The sequence below is a fragment of the Typopeltis vanoorti genome, chromosome 22 (genome assembly GCF_054136105.1).
Source record: "Typopeltis vanoorti isolate ZY-2024b chromosome 22, IOZ_Tvanoo_1.0, whole genome shotgun sequence".
Classification (NCBI taxonomy): domain Eukaryota; kingdom Metazoa; phylum Arthropoda; class Arachnida; order Uropygi; family Thelyphonidae; genus Typopeltis; species Typopeltis vanoorti.
Window position 1 is genome coordinate 20292283 of NC_143570.1, and position 24507 is coordinate 20316789.

A 24507-nucleotide genomic window follows, 5' to 3' on the forward strand; every position below is an offset into this window, starting at 1 on the left:
AATATAAAATGAAACACGTGGATATAACACTAGGTCTATGTAGCTGGAGTGCTCTCTGTGGGCGTCTGGAGGTCTAGGTTATAAATTTGGATTTCTGAGGATTAATATCTCCCAAATTTTGCAAAGTTTCTTGCATCCATATTTATTTAAATTTGGATGATTTCTGAGGGCATCTGCAGATTCCAAAACCAGTCTTTTTCTAAATTTGCTGCAATGAAGCATGGTGGGTTTTTTTTACAGTCGATCCTATGAGTAGTATCTAATGCATGGTATGCAAGACAGAGGAGGGAGCTGATCTTTAGTGGAACAGATAACAGTAGCAAGTTTCCATTCCACTAAAGATCAGCTCCCTCCTCTTGCAGTACCTGGAGTATATAAGGTTGGCATACTTTAGACAAACATGGTCAGTCTGGTCTTGTGGACTATACTTGTGGGATCAACTGGAAAAAAATGCCATACTCCATCATAGCAAATTTAGAAAAGGACTGTTTTTGGAATCTGCAGCTATCCTCAGAAATCACCCAAATTTAAATAAATAAATATAGATGCAAGAAACTTCTCAAAATTTGAGAAACACTAATCCCCAGCCCAATTTACAACCTTGACCTACATTCCCCATAGAGGAGATCTGTCTATACAGGACTAGTGTTATATCCTCGTTTCATTTAGTACTGTTGTGTGTGTGTTACAAGGGTTAGTTTGTACTTCCTGAAATGAAATATTGCAAGAATTAAGTTTTTATAATCCTTTCCCAGTGCTGTCCTTATTATATTACATCTCCAACATGATGTCCTCTTAACACTTAAGGTTTAACATGCAGCCTATTTACACTCCTTTCAGGAGTGAAAGGCATTAGAGAATTTATTTACTGTGGGAATGCTAGCTTTTAAAATAACTCCAGAGTGCGATTGTTTCACTCAATTTGTCTCTTGTCAAGTTTTCCTTTACTAGCTTGAAGTCCCAAGTAGATTCATTATGCCATATACATTTTTTTTTTAAAAGAAATATTTGGTAATAGTATTCCTATCTAAGGGATTGTATGAGTAAAACAAATGCTCTATTAATTTAAAAAAATGCTTTGTATTATTATTATGGTCTCACTTATGATACTGATAAGGCAGGGTATTCTAGATAATTAAAAAAAATTTTTTTTTTAGGTGAAACAGGAAGCAGTTAATTAGCAAAAGATTACATATGATGCAGTAAACATACAATTAGGTGAAATGGGTCTTTCTGATCATGCACATAAAATCACTGCAGGAAGAGACAGGAATGGAATTCAATTAGTGTACTCCCCTCCACAGGATATCCCATCTAATCCCATGGATGAGACATGCAATTTATGCAGCTACTGTGAGCTAATTACCAAATATAGTATGCGATGGAAAAAAAGACACTCAGGGTGTGAAAATGTTGGATGTGGTGATAACATCAAGGGTCTACAATCAATACCACTTTACGTCCAAATGGCAAGTGATCATGCAGTGTTGGCATGGGAAGAGGGCTAAGGATGTGGAATTTTCACTTAAAAAGGGATACATATATTTCACAAACTCAGGAGGTAGCTTTATAGTTCTGTGTATCCCTTAAGTGAAAATTCCATGTTCTTAGCTGCCCTTCCTATGCCAATACTGCATGATCACTTGCCAATTAGAGGCAAAGACTTCTTTAACTTTTCTTGATTTCTTTCAAAGCAGTGTATATCATAAACAGTCAAAGTATTTTAAAATAATTTACACAGATAGTAAAAGGATTACAATTATCTATCTATAAATTTTAAGTAATCAGTGCATATACAGGAAGAGTGATTTAAACCAGAAAATCGAAATTATTGAAGTCCTCCAAATTATGGAAGTCAACTGCCATTAAAAGAACTACTCTATCTTAATATTTAACTTCTGTGGAAGAAAATGAAAACCAGATTAAGATTATGCTTTGTCCCCTACAATAAGAGTGAAATGACTACCATACGAAACCCATCAATTCAGCTTGCTTAAATTTCGGTTATCTATGATCGATTTTGAATGTCTTTCTATGCCATCGATGTCTCGTAACTCTGATAGTACGTTTTAAGTTTTATTTCAAAACAATACAGATATCAGATACATAATAATAATAATAACTTTACAAAACTATGAATAAAAGTAATGTTTTTTTTTTAATAATGATTTGTGAACCTCCAAAATTGAATTGCTTCATATTCAAAAGTCACATGCAGCATTTTTAAATTATTTTATATTTATTCAAAACTTTAACAATGCTTAAAATATATCCATAATCTTAAAAATTACATATCACATGGTATTCTCTGCAGTTTTTATTCACAACAAATGTAATAGCTTCATTCTTTCACAAAATGATTCTGCTTTCCCATCTATTCATTTGGATAGAAATTTCAACTTTCAACAGATTCAAAACTTTTTACTTCTCCCATAATAACAGACTAGAGCATGTTTAAATATGTCTAAACTTCCAGAATCTGTTCTCCAGTTGTTGTTGTTTTTATCACTGAGGAAAAATGGTTCAGCACCTATAAAGTAGCATTTCAGTATAACATTTTCTGCCAACAAGAGATGCATATTCTCTAATAACTTCTTCTTCTTCTTTAGCACTAGGATTAAGAAGCTGGTATATGTCATAAGTATTAGCCTGTCTTCGATATAGGATCATGACTTCATTCAGATGCACTTCACCATCACCTGTAAGATTAAGATGTTTTTAGTATTATTATATCATATCATTTTTTACAACTTAGTTAAGCAGATTATGTGAATAAGACTTACATTAATCCGTTCAGAATCTTTGCTAAACAAGAACGGTTGAGTACAATAGCCTCATTACAGAATGTTTCTGGAAACTTTTCATTTACATACACAATCTTTTACATTGAATTGTTACATATTTATATGTTACTTTTCTTTCATTGATTATGGAGACTACTACCATGTTGGAGTAATAATATTAATTTAGAATAAACTAATTATCTGATGTTTCAACCTTCATATTAAAGTCATCATCAGGAACACTAGGTATACCACAGTATTACTGATATGTGTAGCATGGGGCATATGTGTAGCCAAGATTGGAATATAATGGAGGATAGTGATTTCAAGAATCTACTAGTGTGGACAAGATGACTATATACAAAGTAAGGTCTAATATATTGTATTTTACTAGAGGCAGAAATTGTGACAGAGATTACTCTAAAGTTTTCAAGTTAATATTGTTTGAGGACTGACGGCATTTAGCTAATCATTGAATTAATTTGTTTAGTTGTAGAGATAGGACAGAATTAATGTAAGGTGAACATTTAATATGCTTAATATTGTTTATTAGCTAAGCCTGTCTATTGTTTAGCATGTGTAAGTTTGCTCTGTGTAAATTAGTACCTTAGACTCGTTATTTAAGAGAGAATTGTTAACTTAGGAGAATTACTTATTTCCAAGCATATTTTGCTGTAGAAGTAGAGAGCCTGAAATATTTGTGTGTTCAGTGTTAACTTTTAATGTACATTCAATTAGCATGAATAAATTGTTTTGTTTGTCAAATAATTTGCCTGATTCCTGCATACCAATGCACTGCTCATAAAAATCGAATCTGTGTGACCTAGAGAGTTAAGTAGCCATGACTGAAAATTAGTAATTCTGCATTGCTAGGTTTAGTATTAAGTATAAGAGAGGAAAGTTCCATGCCTTGCTGAGTATTTTTCTTTGGAAGGATATTCAACTCCTATCTGCAAATCCTGATCGCGTAGTTGATATAAACAAAATAAATTTTCAGAATTGTATATAAAAAAAAAACGCCAGTAGTTCAGACAAAGAAATTGGCTCCAGCCAGAGGCAATTTCTTAGTTATAAAGTTTCGTGCATGTGAAGAAGCATAATTACAGCCTTGAGACAAGGGGGAATTAAAGATAAGAGACTGATTCAAGCAACGTATTAAGAGCTCAGAGTTAGGACTGTATAATAAGTAAATTAGAGTTAAGTTATAAGTTTTGAATAAAGAATTAAAACAGTTGTAAATATATTTACAAAGGCGCAAACAACGTATAATATTTTACAATAGCATATACTACTGCTATGGTTGGGTAAGGAACTACCTACTCTTATCATATTAGCCTGAAGTTAAGTTTAGGCAAATAATGATATGCAGATGAAATGTTAATACCTAGAATGAATTTACAGCTAAGTGCCTCAGTGATAGGCAAAGACAATTCATAGTTCAGTTGGCTTTGAAGCTATATATATACCTGGGCTGTAACCCATTATCACAAGAATCCCTTATGTCACTGAATAAATTCTTAATTTACCAGTGTTTCAATTTAGCTACTGTGGCTAAAACTATACTCTTTTTCAGGTTATCTTGGAAGTAGCAGAATAGGCTACATTTCTGGGTTTTTTTTACCATTCGTACTATAGGCTTGCACTACATAAAATGGTTCCTTAAATTTTTTACATCACATCAAGTGGTACTTTGTATATAATTATTTTACTACTTCCTTACTTGCCATGCTAGAATTGTTTCACACCATTAAATTGTTACAGGGAACTTATTTTTGGAAAATGCAAATTATCTATCACATGGTCTCCAGCCAACTTTACCCTAAACATGGAAGAGATGACTAGTGGTGTTGGCTCTTGTATTCCCACTCACAGTAGTCCTAAATTAGTAACGCATCCTAAAAGCAAACTTCTGAAAAGCGCATCATACTAAATGTTTATGCTGGTTTACAGATGAGAAATCCTGATGAAACAGTGGGCAACATCGTGAAGCAAACAGTAGAACTGACAGGTGTAAGCAAGAAAGCAGTATGCTGCATGAAGAAGGAACTGACTACGACAGGACAACTGCATATGCCAGGGGAAGAAGAGGCCTAGTGCCATAGGACTAGTGACATAGGTGAAATATGACGACTTTATGCTGTCAGCAATTCATCAGAAAGAACAAAATTCCTATGTATATAAGGTAATGACTGTTGTAACCAATGATGATCTCCCTCACATTTCATTAACAGCAAATTACCGGTTGTTATTAAAGGACCTTGGTTTAGTTTACACCACAAGAAAGCAATCATTGGCATTACTTGAAAGGGAAGATATAATTTTATGGCATCGCCAGTATTTGCATTCTATCAGGAAATGTCGTCACGAGGGACGAAAAATTTATTATACAGACGAAACCTGGATGAATGCCAGTTGCACCTGCACTGAAGTTCTCCAGGACACGACAATAAAAAGTGCTCGTCAAGCATTTTTGTTGGGCTTAATGACAGGCCTGAAAGCACAGAGTGGAAAAGGGTCTCGTATAATCATAATACACGCCGGTAGCAAAGACGGATTTGTACCGGGGGGGGCCCTTGAAATTTTATGGGCAAAGAAATCACAAGCCGATTATCATAAGGAAATAGATGGAAAGCACTATGAACATTGGTTCATGAACATGTTTATGCCAAACACTGAGCTTAACAGCATTATTGTAATGGACAATTTGCCATCTCAGGCTAAATGCAAAAAAGGACATTCAGAAGTGGCTGAAGGAAAAAGAAATCTGTTTCACTTCTGATATGGTGAAAACAAACTGAATTTGGTGGCAAATGCCAAGAATCGGTTTCAAAAATATCTCATTGATAGCATTGGCGACCACAAAGGACACAGTTCCACCATACCATTGTGAATTGAACTCCATAGAACTCATATGGGCACAAATTAAGGCGCATGTTGCAGCTAAAAATACAACTTTCAAAAAATTACTGAGTGCACATGGAAAAGTTGCATAACCTGAGTGGTGTTGAGGAGCTTTCTCATTAAATTAATAAAGGGATAAGTGATTATGTATATATTATTGTAATAAAATATGTCATATTTGGAAATGTATGTTGTGACGAGAAGTTCACTTCATAACATAAACAATCGCTGCTTATCTTAAGCCAGTTTATAATAAACTATATGACATCTCCTTTGTTACAGTCTGTAGTTAATTCCAGAAAATCCAAAGGTGCACACAGTCGTATTGGCTGTGCAATTTCATGTTAGCAATCATAATGTAATGTTATACGTAGAATGGTGTGATTTGGGCAATGACGGCTTTTAGGGGATTTTCTACGCATGTGCTCGGTTACAAACATGACACACTTCACTGTTGCCATAGTAACAGCGAACTAAATATCCTGCTACTTTCGGAAGCAGCACGGCCTGTTGTATATTTTTTTACTTCCAAGATAACCTGAAAAAGAGTATAGATATGAAAAATCCTGCAGTATATGATATAAGAAATTAGTTCTTGGTAAGAATGGCCATTACAGATGTGAAATGCTTAATTCTAGACAGATGTACATTTTAAAGATAGAAGTCTTTAAAATGTACACCAGTTCCTTGGGAAAACACAAAATTTCTCGAATTCTTACTTCCCATAATACAATAATCCTTCAATTATCTGACCATACTGGGAAAGCAATTGAATGAGTTGAATGCAAGCAACCTAGATTGTGAGTGGTCTGTGGAATGTTCAGAGTGTGGGGACTGCAGAAGTTGGTTGATGGATAAAAAAGAGGGGGATATGACATAAAAAAGAAACATTTAAGTTACTTAAACAGTTTAATAGGATTAATGCAGGAGAAATGTTTTGGCACTTGGCTAGAGGGGACAAGAACAAGAGGTCATCCTTGAAAGTGTTGAGTAAAAGTGTGGTTAGTAGGGATGTGGATAAACTTGGTCTCCTGCAATGAGTCTATGAATTCCATAGGGGTACCCATGCAATAATAATAATTGAGAGATCACTGTGTACACTTACAAAAAATAAATATTAAAAAAAAAAAAAATGCCTCAACTCAAGCTTATACTGTTGTGCTTGTATACCACTTTGATGTGCTTTAACATATGCTGCCTTTTATGTAGCTGTCAGATTTGAACCAACCAGTAGTTGCAGTTAATTCTTGTCATTGCCATGAGACAAAACATACAGGAAAAAAAAAAAAAAGCTATGGGGGGGGGGGGAACAACTGCCTTATGACTATGACATTAGCAAAATAGTGAATACCTTTGCTGCTATCATCTTCAAAGCGAGAATATTTTGAAGCATCTAGTTTTGGACGACATTTTTCTATCGGATGCCATGTATAACTTTCTGGACAAAGAAGAAAAGATGGAAAATACTGTCCCTGCAATAATAACAAGAAATGTTTAGTACATAACAGATGCTGATAAATAATATTTATAATCTTCACATTACTTTCATGGTACATATAAGTATAGTGAATAGTTGATAAAATTATTTTTTGGGTAAAAAAAAAAAGTCTGAAAAAAAATTACAATGAAAGAAATCTGCCTATTTCAGTAAACAATACTCCTACTAAATGAAACATTTTATTGCTTGATACTACCTGAAAGCAATTAAAATAGGATCCTGGTAGACAGGTTTATATGTTGGCTACTCAATTATTATTTTTCATGAAATGATAACATATATTAAAATAACTTTAATTAATACTTTTCTATATTTGAGCAACGTTATATTGCCATTGTCAGGAATCAGAAAAACAAACACTGGGCAAATGAGACCGAAGAAAGGCAACCAAAATCGGGCCTAGAATCCTAAATGGCACCCCCCTCTCCCCAGAGGACCTCAGCCCCAAGGCTTGAGCTGAAGATCCGAGGATGAGTGCTTCCCAAATTTGGAACAGTCTCATGCACCCAAATTTGTTGAGATTTAGAAAGTTTCTCAGGGTTGAGGCAGATTCGAGGAATAATATTCATATGCTGTGGTGCAATAGATATCATATAATAGCATATCCTGTGGTGAGTGTCCAAAGCATGGTCAGTAAGTCCTTAGTGGCTGTAATGGTGAACTGGATGTAGTCCTTGTGTTCAGAAATTCTGATACTGGCTGTCCTGCTTGTTGGGTTACAGTAGGACAGTTTTCAGTGCAAGGATCTGGTAGACACCTGCTAGGTCTAGGAAATGTGGCTGGTACTTTTGTAGAGTGGACAACGGATGTCAATTTTTTATGTAGTCTGTAAATGGTTGTAAGGTAGTATTTCCTTAGGATTTTTGTTAAGTTTTTGGTTTGGATGTGCCAGAGATATATGGAATGGTGATAGAGTTTGAGTAATCTCTATTAAGGAGGGGGGGGGGTGCTTACAGAGTTTTAATATTTTTTGGGAATAGCAGCCATTGGCTAAGTAAGTGTAGAGAATATGGTCAAGTTCAGTAGTTAGAGCACTGCTATCAGAACTGATTAATTTTGCCCTGTTATACAGAGGTTTCATAATCCCATATTGTTGGAAGGGAAAGGGGGGGGGTGACTACTGGTGAATGTATCTACCTGTATTTGTGAGTTTTCTGTAAACTGGAATGCCAGGGATCCATCAGGCTGGCATCTAATGAGAATGGGAGACTTGTTTTCCTTTTCTAGGTATCCTGGATCCTGGGGTATTGATTGTTTAGATATGTTAAGTGTATGTAGGCCATGTGGCCAAATGGAGAACACATAATCTATGTAGCATAGCCAGATAGTGAGTTTATGTGGAGCAGAGTTTGTCTCTTTCTTCAAAGGTCTCCATGAAGAAGTTGGCCATGGCTGTCCCCCCACCCCCCTTTATCTGTTCGTAGATTATTCCTTGCCAAATGCAATAGCCTGAGTTAATGGTAAACTGAAACAAGCTAGGAGGAAATATGACGTATAAGGTGTCTTTGAGTGGGACATTAGGGAATAAAAAGGAGACATCAGAACTGACCACTATCTCAGTGTGTGCTGCCTGCATGCATATATCATCGTTTTTCTGATCCCTGATGATAGCAATGTAATGTTCCTGAAATATTTATTACTAGTAATTATTATATGGACATTTCCATGGAGTCTGAAGACTCATCATGAGAAACCCAATCTATCCACACAAGGTATCATACGACGGTGGTCTGAAAATTTCTCAGCCTCGACCACAGATGGCAACACTATCAGCAAGATTTTTTTTTTTTTTTTATAAGTTGGTACATCTGTCATATGCATCCATGTGAAATTGCAAGTCATTCTATCAAGTAGTTTGTTTTATACAGCTGTCTGAAGCAAAAGTGTTGTCTGTATCCTTTGAAATGGATAAAATTGAGTATCATGCGGTTATGAAATTCTTTGTAAAAGAAGGTTTAATGCCAAAAGAAATCAAGTTGAAGTTCATTGGCACTCTTCTCCTATATTTTCGACAATTAAGAAATGGGCTGCCGAGTTTAAACATGGTCGTACCAGCCGTAAAGATGATCTATGTGAAGGACATCAAAAAAGTGTAACACCAGAAATCACTGATCGAGTGTGCGATATGCTATTGGATGACCAGCGAGTCAAATGCGTGAAATTGCTGAGACTATAGGCATTTCAAAAGAACCACTACAGGGATGGGATAATGGCGCTGGAGCAATGCTCCAGTGCCATTAAGACCTACAAAATGTCCCTCTACTGCTGTAATCACCTCTTGATTTGAAGAAAAATGCTGACCAGCAAGAAAGAGTTTTTTTTAGTTTTGGGAAGAAGGAGAAGTCAGAGGGAGCCAAATCTGAAGGACAGGGTGGGGGTTCCAACAATTCATAGTGCAGATCCCTTAATTTTCCCACTGCCAAAACACTTGTGGGCAGATGCATTGTCCTGATGAAAGATGATTTTTTTTCTTCTGCAAACTGGGTCTTTACTCATGAATTTTTTCATCTAGTCTGGTTAAAAGATAGGAATAATTTCCCTGGTTATTGTTTTACCCTTCTCAAGATAATTAATAAACGAAATGCCTTTAGCATCCCAAAACACCGATGCCATGACCATCTTCGTTGCCGCTGAACAACCGGCTTTTGGATTCTGGTGTGTAATGGTGACACCAAGTCTCATCCATAGTAATAAATCGACACACAAAATCAATTTTATTCTTGTTAAAACACTCCAAGCACTGTTCGGAGATTTTCATGAGAGTGTGTTTTTGATCTGCTGTGAGCAAGCGTGCCACCCATCTTGCACAAATCTTTTTCATTTGCAATTCTTTGTGCAAAATATATCCTACACATTCTTTTGAAATGCATATAGCAATTTCATGCACAGATCAATGATTTCTGGTGTTATAGTTTTTTGGATGTCCTTCATGTGGATCATCTTCAAGGCTGGTGCTGCCAGGTTAAACTCGGCAGCCCATTTCTTAATTGTTGAAAACGAAGGAGAAGTGTGTCTATAAACTTTTATGAACTTAGAATGAATTTCTTTTGGCATTAAACCTTCTTTTACAAAGAATTTTATAACTGCCTGATACTCAATTTTAATCATTTCAACGGATACAGACAACACTTTTGCTTCAGACAGCTGTATGAAACAAACTACTTGATAGAATGACTTGCAATTTCACATAGATACTTATGACAGATGTACCAACTTAGAAAAAAAAATCTTGCCAATAGTGTTGCCATCTATGGTCGAGAACTTTTCAGACTGCCCTTGTATAAAAAGAGAAATAAAATTGAATGTGAGAATTAGAGATATTTCTCTACTGAGAGTTCCTGGTAAGATTTATTTATGCAGGTATATGTGAGAAATGGTCGAGAAGGATTGTGGAAGAAAAGCTTGGTGAAGAACAAGCTGGATTCAGGCCAAAAAGAGGCTGTCAGGATCAGATTTTCACTTTACAACAAACAGTTGAGAAATCATGGGAATATAACAAAGATCTGTATTTAAGATTTCTAGATCTGGAAAAGGCATACGACAAGGTCCCAAGAGAAGAGCAATTCAAAACACTACAGCTATATGGTGTCAATGGAGCATTATATCAAGCCATTCTTAGTCTTTACTTGAGTTGTAAGTCAGCAGTTAGAATTGAAGTACAGAAGATGGTTTAAAGTTAAATGTGGTGTACAAGGATGTACTTTATCCTCTCTGTTATTCATTATCTATATGGATCACATTATGAAGGAAAGTGATATTAAAACTGATATCAAAATCGGAGATGTTAATTTCCGCTCTTTGCATTATGCAGACGATGTTATACTTTTAAATAAATCCGCTAGAAGTCTGCAAGATTCCCTGACTAAATTGAATAATTGTTATAATAGATGTGGAATGAAGGTCAGCAATAACAAGACAAAAACAATGGAAATAGACAATAGAATCAACAAAGCTGGTATGGTAGGAAGTCAACTGAATAAATTTATATGGAATAAGAGAGAAATTAGTCAAAACACTAAATTAGCTGTATACAAGACGGTGTTCAAACCAATTTTAACTTATGGATCTGAAAGCCTGGGTCAGAAGTAAAACACTTGACCTAGAGACTCGAAGAGATGTGAGAGTCCTGAGAAAGATTAGGGACATGAACAGATGGCATCAATGGTAATATCATATTAAAAATGAGGATATTAGGTAAGAACTTGACAGTGTCAGCATCCAGGAATGCATTAGCAGAGCTAATCTCACTTAAACAGAATGGGAGAGGAAAGATTAGCAAAACAAGTGCTCTCTGCCAGGTTGGCAAGAAAAAGACCCAGAGGAAGACCAAGATATAGGTGGATTGATACAGTAAAAAGTGCCTTAGAAGATGGCAGGAATTTGATGTTATTTATAATAGATACAAAGGAAAATTTTTAATACATGACAAAGAACTAGGGGTCACTCGTGGAGGTTGTGTAAGAGTGGTTAGTAGAGGTGTGCAGATTAGATTTTTTGCAGGGAGAGTGGTGAGTGATAGTAATGGATTGCCAGAATTAGTTGAACATCCTGACATTGAATGAAGTTTAAGGATAGGTACGCTAAGTTTTGTGGTGTAAAAATTAGTGAGGGCCTTCCTATGATCACTCTCTGGACTCCATGGAGATGCCATATAATAATAATATTTGCCAATCTCAAATTTCTCATTAATATTGATTCACATATTTACCCCTTTTAGTAATTCAAATATGCCAACCAAATATTGTATTCCCCTGAATTATTGTTTTCTAATATATCCTTAACAAACACAATTTCTTCTTCCCTCTACATAGATTACATTAGTTCCAATCAAAGAACCCATCACAATATGTGGTGTCTGCTGATATCCAAAGAGAAAATTGTGGTAGGGCAAGGCATCTTGACCTGGCATGAAAGTGTTAAAGAATATCTCAAGCTTCTCGTAGACAGGCTTATACGTTGGTTATGCATAAAACATTTGGTTGTATGCGACTGCCCCAAATTTGAGAGGCCTACATCAGCAGACCTTCAGCCCAACGGCCAAGAACACCTACTTAGACCGCTAGAGGGCACCATCTGGACTGTTAGGAGAACAATAGCTTCATCTCTTCATTCCCAGTTTCTGTGTTGTAGTGCCTACGTGCACGTAACTTTTTTTGTAAGTTCCTTTAGAAGATGGCAACGTGACGTTGCCGAAATATCGGAAAATATTTATTAAAGTTTAATTTAATTATATCCTTAACTACGTTGTTCAATTCCTTAAGTGTTTTAATAATATCTCACTGATTTCTAAAATAGCTAATGAATTGCATAAATAAGACTGTATTGTGTGTGTGTGTGTAATATATATATGGGAATAAATTTTTATAAAAATTTATAAATTTATATATATATTTATCATGAATATATATATATATATATATTCATGATGATTAATAGTTTAATGAAAAAAAAAAGGGATAAATTTTTTGAGTTCTTTAATCAAAAGAAATACATCCAATAGAAAAATGAATGTTTATTTTTACTCATTTTTTTACTAATTTTTTTTTTTTTTTTTTTTTGCACATCCATGAGCACTTTGAACACACTATTGGGATCGCTTACGAGATCACGTGGCCTATGTTTTTTATATCTCAACTCATGGTTATATCTTTGACATCTTGACTAAATCTATAGCATCTGTCCTTCACTGGAAAATAATTTGGATCGAAAATTTTGTTTGACTCACTGGCTTAATTTATTCACCACAGCTTAGGCAGTTTTTGTTTATATTTCAAAAATTATTGGTACAACCACCAAATTTTGCATGGCCACCCTATGTTAGCATGCAAAGAGCTTACTCATTTTTATATAAAAGTTTGATCAGCCTTGAGTAGATATTATTTCTGAAAAATTTTCCATGTTACTCCTCTGAATAAATATTAATTTTTATGGCAATTTTGCCTATTTTTGTTTAGGAGCACCCCTTTTATGTCATTGACTTTTCACTCAATTTTTAGGGCATTACTGATGTTTTAAACAGGACCGGCGGTAGCGGGCGCCGCTACGAAGGGCACGGTTCATAAGTTCGTTTTTAAGAAACAAAATTTTTATCATAAAAACAAAAAAATTCTTAGAATGATCAATATTAAAATAAATAAGGCCGGATACATTGAATAAAAATTTAAAAAAATTCTATATTGCCTCTTTGATCAGCCAGCTGTTTACAATTTTGCAGCAAGAGAAGGCTAAATGCTTGCCTGCAGAACGTTGTGTCTACTGTAGTCTATACAAAGTGAATGGTTTTTATGTGCAGAAACGAATTTTTGTACACAACATTTGTTGCTGGTTAACCAGTCATAAGGTACGTATCTCAGTAGGCTACTGACAATAGTGCAGTGCGGACTATTATTTCGTCTCTGTGTTGTGTAATAATTTCTTGTGGGTATAAAATAGAAATGGAATCAAAAATTAAAAAAAAAAAAGTTATCCAGTGCACAAAATTATAAGCGTCATGCTGCGAAAGAAGCAGATATTAAGAAACAAACTGGGGCTCTTAATAAATTTGTTAAAATATTCTGATGCAAATTGTAACCAACTTGATAAATCAGAGTTGAAGAAAGCATATCATCCAGTTTGCATGAAAGTAATGCAACTATTTTGATAACAAGACGCATGATTTAAGTGAAAAAACAGTTAGATGAAGATTTAGTTGTAGTTGACCACGAAACTAACACATTGTTAAGTCTCTGTAAATTTAGAAGATCCAGGTGAATGGGGAAATATTGATGAAAAATTAAGAGTTGTTTTAATTGAAATGGGACCTGTTCAAAAGAAAAATATAATATATCCGAGAGATACATACGGTCGTAAATTTGGTGACACGTATTATAATAGAAAAATGGAAAACGGGGAGCTTGTGCCAAGAACATGGCTCATTTAATCCGAAAGTTTAAATTCTGTTTTTGCTTTTGTTTCAAACTTTTCACACCTATTGAATCAAGTAGTCTTGTAGAAGGTTATAACGATTGGAGAAATGTAAGTACAACTTTGCATAGACATGAGACTAGTTTAACTCACATGAAAAATTTCTTAAAATGGAAGGAACTTGATAAAAATTTAAAAAACAAAACTACTATTGATTGCCAGACTCGAAGCATGTACGAAATGGAAAAGAAACATTGGATGAGCATTTTAGAACGCTTAATAGAAATTATAAAATTCCTTGGTAGCCAAAATTTAGCTTTTCACGGATCATCTGATAAATTACATGAAAGGAATAACGGCAATTTTTAAAAATTAGTCAAACTGTTTGCGAAGTTTGATCCAGTTATGGAAAATCATGTTGAAAGGGCCCTACAATAGAGTACACTATTTGAATAAAGACAGTCAAAATGAAATATTGGAGACTTGAAGTAACGCAATCAGGGATACAATTTTATTAATCAATTCGAAAATCTAAATATTATTCCATAATTTTAGACTGCACACCTGATGCAAGTAAAACAGAACAAATGACCATTATTATTCGCTTTGTTTCCTGTGACAATGGAATTGTCAAGATCAGGTAAAACCTTTTAGGTTTTGCAGATATATCAGATTCCACAAGACGTGATTTATGTGCAACAATAATGGAACAACTGGAAAAAATGGAACATTCCCATTGAAGACATGTGAGGTCAAGGAGGTGACAATGGGACAAATATGAAAGAGAAAAAATATGGGCTCCAAAATTTGCTTTTGAACAAAAATCCTCGAGTTTTTTACATGCCATGTGCAGCTCATACTCTAAATTTAATCATTAATGATGCATCCAAAGTGAATGCAGATACAATTAGTTTATTTGCAATTATTCAAGAAATATAAAATTTCTTTTCATTCTCTTACAAACGCTGGGCAATCTTTTAAAGTTCATAAAAAATTTAACATTTAAACAGCCATCAGAAATGCGCTGGGAAAGCAAAATTAATGCAATCCGCCCTCTACGATAGGAGAAATTTACGTTGCACTTTTTGAAATTTTAAATAATGAAAAAATTTTAATAAAGAAACTCAGAATGAAGCACAAACATCATGTGCTAAAATAAAGGACTACAAATTTATTTGCTCTCTTATAACTTGGCATGATTTACTTAACAGAATAAACCCTGTGAGTAAAATGCTTCAAGACAAAAATATGAACATTACACTTGCTTTAGAATCCATCAAACTTAAAAATATTCTTACAAGAGTATCGATCAGATACAAACTTTAAAGTTCTAAAAACGGCAAAAGAACTGAGCGAAGAGGTGGATGGAGAACAAGAATTTAAAACTGCTACGGAAGTTCGAAGACAAAAGAAGACATGACAATTTGACTACGAGCATCATGACGAAACGTCACAATCGCCAGAAGATAAATTTAGAGTGAATGTGTTTTATACGCTTCTAGACGTTACGATGTGTTCGTTAATAGAACATTTTGAACAACTAAAAACATATTATGATAATTTCAATTTCTTGTATAGATTACTACAAATTAATAACGAAGATTTACGAAAAAATTGTGACCATTTAGAGATTCTCTTGAAAGACGGCAACAATAAAGACGTAAATGCATTTTAGAACTATATGATGAATTATGTGCTTTCTGGGATATTTTTTGGAAGGATAATTTAAAAATTCAAAACCCTTTTGATATTCTTAATTTTATTGTGTCCAATAATTTATCTTTCCCCAACTTTTCAATTGCTTTACGAATACTATCAACCTTATCTGTAAGTGTAGCTAGCGGTGAACGTTCCTTTCCAAGTTGAAATTGATTGAAACCTACTTAAGAATAAATGTCACAAAAAAGGCTCTCGTTAGCTTGCCATTAATAGCTATTGAAAATGATATATGTGTGGAATTAGATGTTAAGACCATTATTTCTAATTTTGTGAATATGAAATCAAAAATCCTAAAATTTTATTTTAAAAAATTTCAAGTAAATTTATATAATTTACTTTATTTTCTGTTATTCTGTAAAGATGTTATTTTTTGAATACTTATATTAAATGTTCTAATTATTTCTGAATTCTTTTCTTATTTTCTCATCTATTATTAAAAATTAAAAATGGAAATAGTAGGCGAGACGGAATGAGAGTGCTAGAAGAGGAGAGAATGGAAACAGTAGGCGAGACGGAATGAGAGTGCTAGAAGAGGAGAGAATGGAAACAGTAGGCGAGACGGAATGAGAGTGCTAGAAGAGGAGAGAATGGAAACAGTAGGAGAGACGGAATGAGAGTGCTAGAAGAGGAGTGAATGGAAACAAGTAGGAGAGAGGGAATGGTAAGAGGTATAATGTATGGGGACTCAATGATCCGTGGTGTTCAAGATAGGATGCGTGAGGAGTGTTTGCCAGGAGGAACGATAGAAAGTGTGGCTTTGGCAGTTAAGAGAGGTGAAAGGGTGGATGAGATGATTGTAATGGTAGGAACAAATGACTTGAGTGGTGGTGTAAATAGGGCAGCAAGAGTTATGAGATTCTTGCTTGAGGTGGTACAAAAGAGGACACAGAGAGGAAAGATAGTGTGTGTTGCCTAGGTATGATAATGACGAGCTGAGCAGAAGTCATATTGAATGACATAATAGCTAGAATGTGTGACAAGAGAGGACTGGAATACGTGGATGCTTGGATTGCGTTTGAAGACAGAGAGGAATTGTATGAGAGAGACCGCTTACATTTGAATGAGGAAGGATGCAGGCAATCTGGAGAGATTGCTGTTCTGAACAAGTCAGTGTGTCCCAGGGAGGATAGTAATAGGGGTGGCCTCTTGTGGGAATGGGTACTTGGGAGAAGGGGAACGACATCAGCTAACACTGAGCCCAGTGGAGTCTAGAGGGGATAATGCTGGGTATAGAAACAATGGCATTTATATGCTTTATACTAATGCCAGGCATATCCAGAATAAGGGAGAGGAATTGGTGGCGCAGATAGCATCAGCCTGGCCAAATATTATTGGGATCACTGAGACGTGGTCGACAGAAGAGGTTATAATAATAGGAATAGAAGTCGCTGGGTACAGCATTTTTCAGCAGGATAGGAAAGCATGGTGAGGGAGTACTGCTTATGATAAATGACGACCTATGTCCTCTAAGAGTGGAGACTTTGGAAGGCAGTGGCACTAATGATTTTGAAAGCATATGGTGTGAGGTAGAGGTGGGCAAGACAGGATATTTAGAGGGGTGTTGCTACAGACCCAGAAGCACAGAGGGTGGGGACCAGGAAATGTTTAGACAGTTGAGTTTGGCAAGTGCAAGAAGAATGATTGTTATGGAAGATTTTAACTACAGTAGTATAAACTAGGGAGAGGAAGATGCATGTAGCAATAAGGGAATGGAATTTCTAGAATTCTTGAGGGACAAATGTCTTAGGCAACATGTAACAGAGAGAACAAGAGGTTCAAGAGTTTTGGATTTGGTTATAACATCAGAAGTGTTGACAATAACTGAGATGACATCTCTTCCACCAGTTGGAGAGAGTGACCATATGATTTTGACTTGGAAAATGAATAGACATGCAAATCAAAGTTTGATAATCAAAGGAGTATCAAAGAGACGGGAACGTATGTGGAATTATAAGGCAGGTGATTATAATAGTCTAAGACGTCAACTTGGGAAAGTTTCATGGAGGGAGGAATTGGAAGGCCGGGATATCACTAGTGCATGGGAAATTATTAAAGAATATTTGTTAGCAGTAATGGTAAGTTGACAGGAGGAACTCGTATACCATGAGTAAACAAGAGGACACAATTTGGAGTAAAGTGGATGACAAACAATATTAAACAGGAATTGCATGTGAAAAAGAGGCTGTGGAAGAGATATAATGAGACAGGTGAAGAGAAGATGCATGAAGAGTATAAGACACAGGCCAAAAGCGTAACTAGTCTGGTAAGGAAGACAAAATTGGAATATGAGAGGAGATTGGCCCTAAGATCCAAAGAAAATCCTAGGGGATTTTTTAGATATGTGGCCAGTAGGAGGAGAAATGACTGTGGAAGAATGATATTGTGGGATAAAAATGGGAATAGAGTGACTGATGCAGAGGACATAGTGTAATTGTTCAATGAACATTTTATTGGAGTATTTCATCCTGGAGGAGTGGGTTTTAATGCTAGAGGGATTGGGTAGGTTCGAGGTTTAGAGGTACAGGAGGAGAGTGTGTTTCAAATACTGAGTACTCTGGATGTTAGTAAAGCTGTGGGACTGGATGGTATTTCACAAGTTTTGAGAGAATGTGCTAGGTGCCTTTGACCTGGCTTTTCAATGAAAGTCTGGCTGCAAGGAAAGGTGCCCATGGAATGGAAGGAAGGTAAGATAGTGCCATTGCATAAGGGTGGTAGCAGACTGAAAGTGTCTAATTACAGGCCAGTTTGCGTGTCATCAGTAGTTAGTAAGATCTCGGAGAAAGTAGTGAAGGACCGTATATAGCATTGGGCAGATGAGGGTAATGTTATCTGTGAGAGTCGACATGGATTTGTGAAGGGGCGCACTTGTTTTAGCAATATGCTAATCTTTTATGATAAAGTTACAAGAGCATTAGATGAGGGAAAGGCATATACTGCCATTTTCTTAGACTTAGCAAAGGCATTTGACAGGGTGCCACATAAGCTGTAGCACATGGGTCTGGATGTCAGATTGGTCAACTGGATTCAGGATTGGATGTCCGATAGGTATCAGAGTTGTGTATGGTGGGGCAGTTTCAAGGAGGCAGAGGGTTACAAGTGGGGTCCCACAGGGCTCAGTGCTGGGACCAATATTGTTTAACCTTTATATCAATGTCATTGTCAGTGGATTGCAGTGGGATATTCAGTTGTTTGCAGATGATGCGAAGCTGGGAAGGATTATTAGTAATAGTGCAGATGTGGTAGCCCTGCAAGAGGATTTGAATAAGCTAGACAGATAGGCAAATGAATGGGGGATGTTGGTTTAATTCAGCAAAATGTAAGGTCTTGAGGTTTGGGAAACATCGATGGGACACTGCATACTCTAAGGGAGGAGTTATACTGGAGGAAGTAGGGGAGACAAGAGATCTGGGGTTGAATAGAAACCTGAAATTTAGGGGACATATTGCAAAGGTGGTAAAGGTAACACGGAGGATTGCTGCAATAATGAGAAGGACACTGACCTGCAGAGATAAAATAGTTATCATTCCATTGTATAAGACTCTGATCAGACCACAGTTGGACTATTGTTCTCAGATTTGGTCCCCAGGATTTGAAGGGGATAAATTAAATGTGGAAAGGGTACAAAGGCAGATAACAAAGATGGTTTCAGGACATAGTTATGAGGATCAGCTGAGGGAATGTGGACTGCAGAGTTTGGTGGATAGAAGGAGAGTGATATGATTGAGACTTTTAAACTGTTGAGAGGTGGTTACAGGGTTGACACTGGGGAGTTCTTTCACTTGGTTGAACAGTGGGAAGGAGTGATGACAAGAGGCCATCCCTGGAAGTTACGAAAGGAAACTGTGAGCAAGAGGGTGGAGGGTGGTTGAACCATGGAATGTATTGCCTGATGGAGTGGTGAGAACGGTCAATGAGTTTAAGGAGTGGTATGATCGACTTTGTGTTTCTTGGGGGGGGGGGACCCTCCCCTCGATGAGTCTTGATAGACTTTGTGTTTCTTAGGAGGGACCTCTTACGATGAGTTTTTTGACTCCATGGAGGCCTGAATAATAATAATAATGATGTCATGTAGGTTCAGTGCTTTACTCTCATGTACACACTTGTTGCTAACAGGCAGAATCAATTTCATTCATTTCAATAAGAGGGGGGGGAATCACATTACCCAGGAAATCAGTCAAGTGGATTTGAACTTTTTTTTAATACATTAAAAAAAAAAAAAATCAGAGTAATGTGGATATTACAGTAAGTGATAAGTGAATGCCACTGTACTTGCATCCAAAAATCACAATGCTTTTGCTTTGTCAGTTGTAACACCTGAAAAACTAATAAATTACACAATTCCAAAATGTCTCATTCATTCAGATACTTCATGTATTTTTAAAGATTTTCATTCAATGTGCAATTATCTTATTATAATCACCATTTCTTGACTGTATCCTCATAGAATGTGCAAGATATTATCACAGTGCTACCTAATTAAGTATATAATCATTATTGTAAGATATGCTAATAATACATAATTACACATTACCTAGTTTTTTATCACCAGTTTTCTTCCAAATTAATCTATTTATCAGGACTAAGATATTACTTAGTCTTGTAATTCTACATAAACTTTGGTCCTCTAGGTCATTTTTTAAACATACACAAACCTGTTTTGCTAACCTTTTCCTTTTCTATTCTATGTAGGTGACCATACATTTATAAGTCATCACAGCACCTTAAATTACTATTGTTCACACACTTTTTGAATGCTAATGATGTCAGTTTCCTTTCTACTACATCTTAATGAGTCTGCACTCTACCCATCCTCCCTCCAATTCTCATATATTGTCTTTAGTTAGTCTTAGATGAAATTATTCTTTTTAATCCAACTTTCAGGTTTAAGATAAACTTATTTAAACTCTTGTATGTTGCTAGCATTGGCTAATCATTTTTATTCCATAAAAATTTATTTAAATAAATAAATTTAATTTCCCAACATAGCCATTTGCTTCTTCTATTATTCAGTCTTCTCATTCATGTTAAGCTTAATGGTCTATCATGGCCAAGGAATTTGGCAGCATCTTAGCAACCTGCTTAATGCTTATGATAGACTGCATGTTCTGACCAGTTTTTCTGTATTATTATTATATGGGTTCTCCATGGAATTAAGACTCATCACAGGAGTCTAACCATTATTCGCATAATACCTATCATACCTCAACTTAAACTTATTCACTGTTGAGGAGCTGACTTCTTGCCAACCATTCTACTCATTCACCACTCTCCAAGATAAAAACCTAGTCCATACACACTTTTGCACAAACTCCAGGGATGATCTCTTGTTCTCATCCTGCTACTAATGTATTGAAAAATTTTTTTTGTGTTTGTGTCAATCTTATACAATCCATTCAGTAACTTTTAAGCTTCATGTTCTTTCCCTCAGCCAGTCAACCAAACTTTGCACACACATACACCCTCAATATATCCTCATAGAGAGCATTTCACAGGCTTGTCATCTTGGTCACTCATCTCTAAATCCTGATTTCCAGTTTTGCAGAATGAAGCATCAGTTTCTGGGAGGAAAAACTTTGCTGCCTCCAAGATGATTGACAAACTCACCTTCAATGAAAAGGCTTGATCAAAGTTCTTTATCTAGATGGGATTTGAACTTAGGTCTTTCCAACCAAAGGGCATAGTCAGTACTAACTGAGCCATAAAAGCTCTTTTAATTCTTTTTCAAATTTAATTTGCCATCTTTGCTAAAATATTTTACTTTTTCTAAACTGAGAATATAATTGTTTTTCCACATTACTGCCAAACTTATTAGCAGTTATTCAATTCTATTAGTCCTAAAGACTTGCAGTGGATTTATTTGAACAGCAGGCTACATGCATTTCTCAGTATAATGTCTCATCTACATCTGCAAAAAATGGAGAGCTGAGTTGAATATTTCACATTTTGCTATCAGGTTTAATGCCACTTTCCTAGATAATGAATAACAGGGAGATTGTGTGCATCTTTTTTAAAAACATCTGATTTTTACATCAGAATATTTTAAACCTTCTAATTACTGACTCAACAGGCTATATATGAGAGTAGTCTGAAAAGTTCTCTGCCTTAACCATAGATGGCAACACTATCGGCAAGATTTTTTTTCTAAGTAGGTACATAGTTGTCATAAGCATCCATGTGAAACTGCAAGTCATTTTATCAAGTAGTTTGTTTTATAAAGCTGTCTGAAGCAAAAGTGTTGTCTGTATCCCTTGAAATGGATAAAATGGAGTATCGTGCATTATAAAATTCTTTGTAAAAGAAGGTTTAATGCCAAAAGAAATTCATTTGAAGTTCATAAAAGTTTATGAGCATTCTTCTCCTTCGTTTTCAACAATTAAGAAATGGGCTGCAAATGTGGCAGTACAAACCTTGATGATCCATGTGAAGGAAGTCCAAAAAGTGTAACACCAGAAATCATGACTGAGACTATAGGCATTTCAAAAGAATGTGTAGGATATATTTTGCATGAAGAATTGCATATGAAAAAGCTTTGTGCAAGATGGGTGCCGCACTTGCTCACGAAAATCTCTGCACAGTGCTTAGAGCATTTAAACAAGAATAAAACTGATTTTGTGCATTGATTTATTACTATGGATGAGACTTGGATTCACCATTACACACCAGAATCAAAATAGCAGTCAAAACAGTGGACAGAAGTCGGTTGTTCAGCACCAAAGAAAACAAAGTCGGTTCCATCAGCAGGAAAGGTCATGGCATTGGTGTTTTGGGATGCTAAAGGCATTTTGTTTATTAATTATCTTGAAAAGGGGTAAAACAAAACTGGGGAATATTATTCCGATCTTTTAACAAAAAAATTCGTGAGAAAAGACTCACTTTGCGGAAGAAAAAAATCATCTTTCATCAGGACAATGCATCTGCCCACAAAGGTATTTTGGCAATGGGAAAATTAAGGGATCTGCACTATGAATTGTTGGAACATCCACCCTATTCCCCAGATTTGGCTTCCTCTGATTTCTATCTCTTCCTCACTGGTCAGTGTTTTTCTTTGAATCAAGAGGTGATAGCAGCTGTAGAGGGGCATTTTGCAGCTCTTACTGAGAACCACTACAGGGACTGGATAATGGTGCTGGAATAAATCTTAAGGGAGATTATGTTGAAAAATAAAAAGAATTTTGAAATTATAAATTCATTCTTTCATCATTGTTAGGCCGAGAACTTTTCAGACCACCCTTATAAGTATTACTCAGTATGTCTCATCAATAGCATATAATTATGGCATTCTGTAGGGTTTTTTCCTTGGCACCTTATAATAAGCTCATTCCAAACTTTTATTACCTTAAATATCCAAGATTATCTAAAAATCAGATTCTGAAAGTCTGATCTGAAGTAAGAGGGATTGGGTGATGCTGAATGTAGCCACTAGGTTCTTAATGTTAGCGGGATAATCAGCACAGAATGTAAGAGGTTGTGGATTAAGAATGTATTGTAGTTTACACAGAAATATTTGAAATAAAGAGGGAGGAGTTTTTGGCATTGGTGTTCAACTTGGCCAAAAGTAAAGGCATTAGTGAGACTAGGTTGATGGAGGAGGATGCAGTCACAGGGTAGAATGCAAATGATATTAGTATTTTCAGAGAAGAGGGAACAGAATGGGAGGTGGAGTTTTCTTAATGATAACATAAGAAATGAACCCAACAATAGTGTATCTGGAGGACACTGATGCAGACGGCAGTTAATTTGAGGGTGTCTAGTGCAAAGCCAACAGGAAGGAACATATAGCTGACTGATAGGCCAGCGGTATAAGGGATAATGTAAACAGTATGCATTAGCAAATTAGCACAGTGAGTGCAGGTCAAGTAATTATTATGGGGGACTTCAACTATGGTTGGTTGGTTGATTTGGATTTGCAGCTAAGGCAACTCAGGCTATGAGGCCAGTGTATTATGTCTGTAAATTGTGTGTTCTAATGGCTGGCTTGCTTGTTTAAGGATGAAAAACCAGAGTTTCTGAAAGAGAGAGAGAAACCCTTTCTACTACTTCTGTATGAGATCAGTATACTGATAAAGATTCTTCACATCCTAGATGGAATTTTTCAACTATCGCAACATAGACTGGAAAGAATAATGATCACAGGGACGAGGGAGGAAAGGAAATGGAATTTATACAGCTGCTTGAAGATTATTACCTAAGATAATGTGAAATGGAGGGGAACCAAGGTTCAAGACTGCTGGTTCTGGTCATAGCTTTAGTAACCAATGTTACTAAGTTCTCTATTCATTATCCACACTATCTCCATTTGAGGAAAGCTATCATGTCATTTTGACCTGGGAGACTGCAAGACGTATAATTTTCTGCTAAGAAAGTTATATGCGGAATTACAAAGCAAATAATTATGACAAACTGAAGAATTTGGAAGGGAGAGATGTTAGCAGCATCAGAATGTTTACTCATTAGCAGAGGAGGATAATCAGGATTAATGGATGAATGAATACATTGTTAAGCAAGCATGAGTTGCAGACAAAGAAAGGTGTGGTAAGAATATAAAGAGAAAGGTGATCTGTAAGAAAGTGTAGTAAACATTACATGGCACAGGCAAGAAGGGTGAGTAGTATGCTAAGGAAGGCCAAAGAATTATGAGAAGAAGCTAGCTGATGAGACAAAAAGAAATTCCCAATTTTGCTATGTGGCAAGTAAAAGGAAGAA

General features: G+C 35.8%; 1 protein-coding gene across 3 annotated transcripts in view; it reads right to left on the reverse strand.

Moving 5' to 3' along the window:
- Positions 1-2217: 2217 nt before the first annotated feature.
- Positions 2218-24507, reverse strand: part of Ate1 (arginyltransferase 1) — a 244589-nt gene continuing 222299 nt past the window's right edge. For all 3 annotated transcript variants that reach the window (XM_090412357.1, XM_090412358.1, XM_090412356.1), the window contains exons 12-13: positions 7036-7156; positions 2218-2699 (exon numbers count right to left, since the gene is read on the reverse strand). In XM_090412357.1, the coding sequence (XP_090268483.1) occupies positions 2524-2699; positions 7036-7156 (297 nt within the window). In that variant the 3' untranslated portion in view covers positions 2218-2523. The remainder of the gene's footprint in view (positions 2700-7035; positions 7157-24507) is intronic.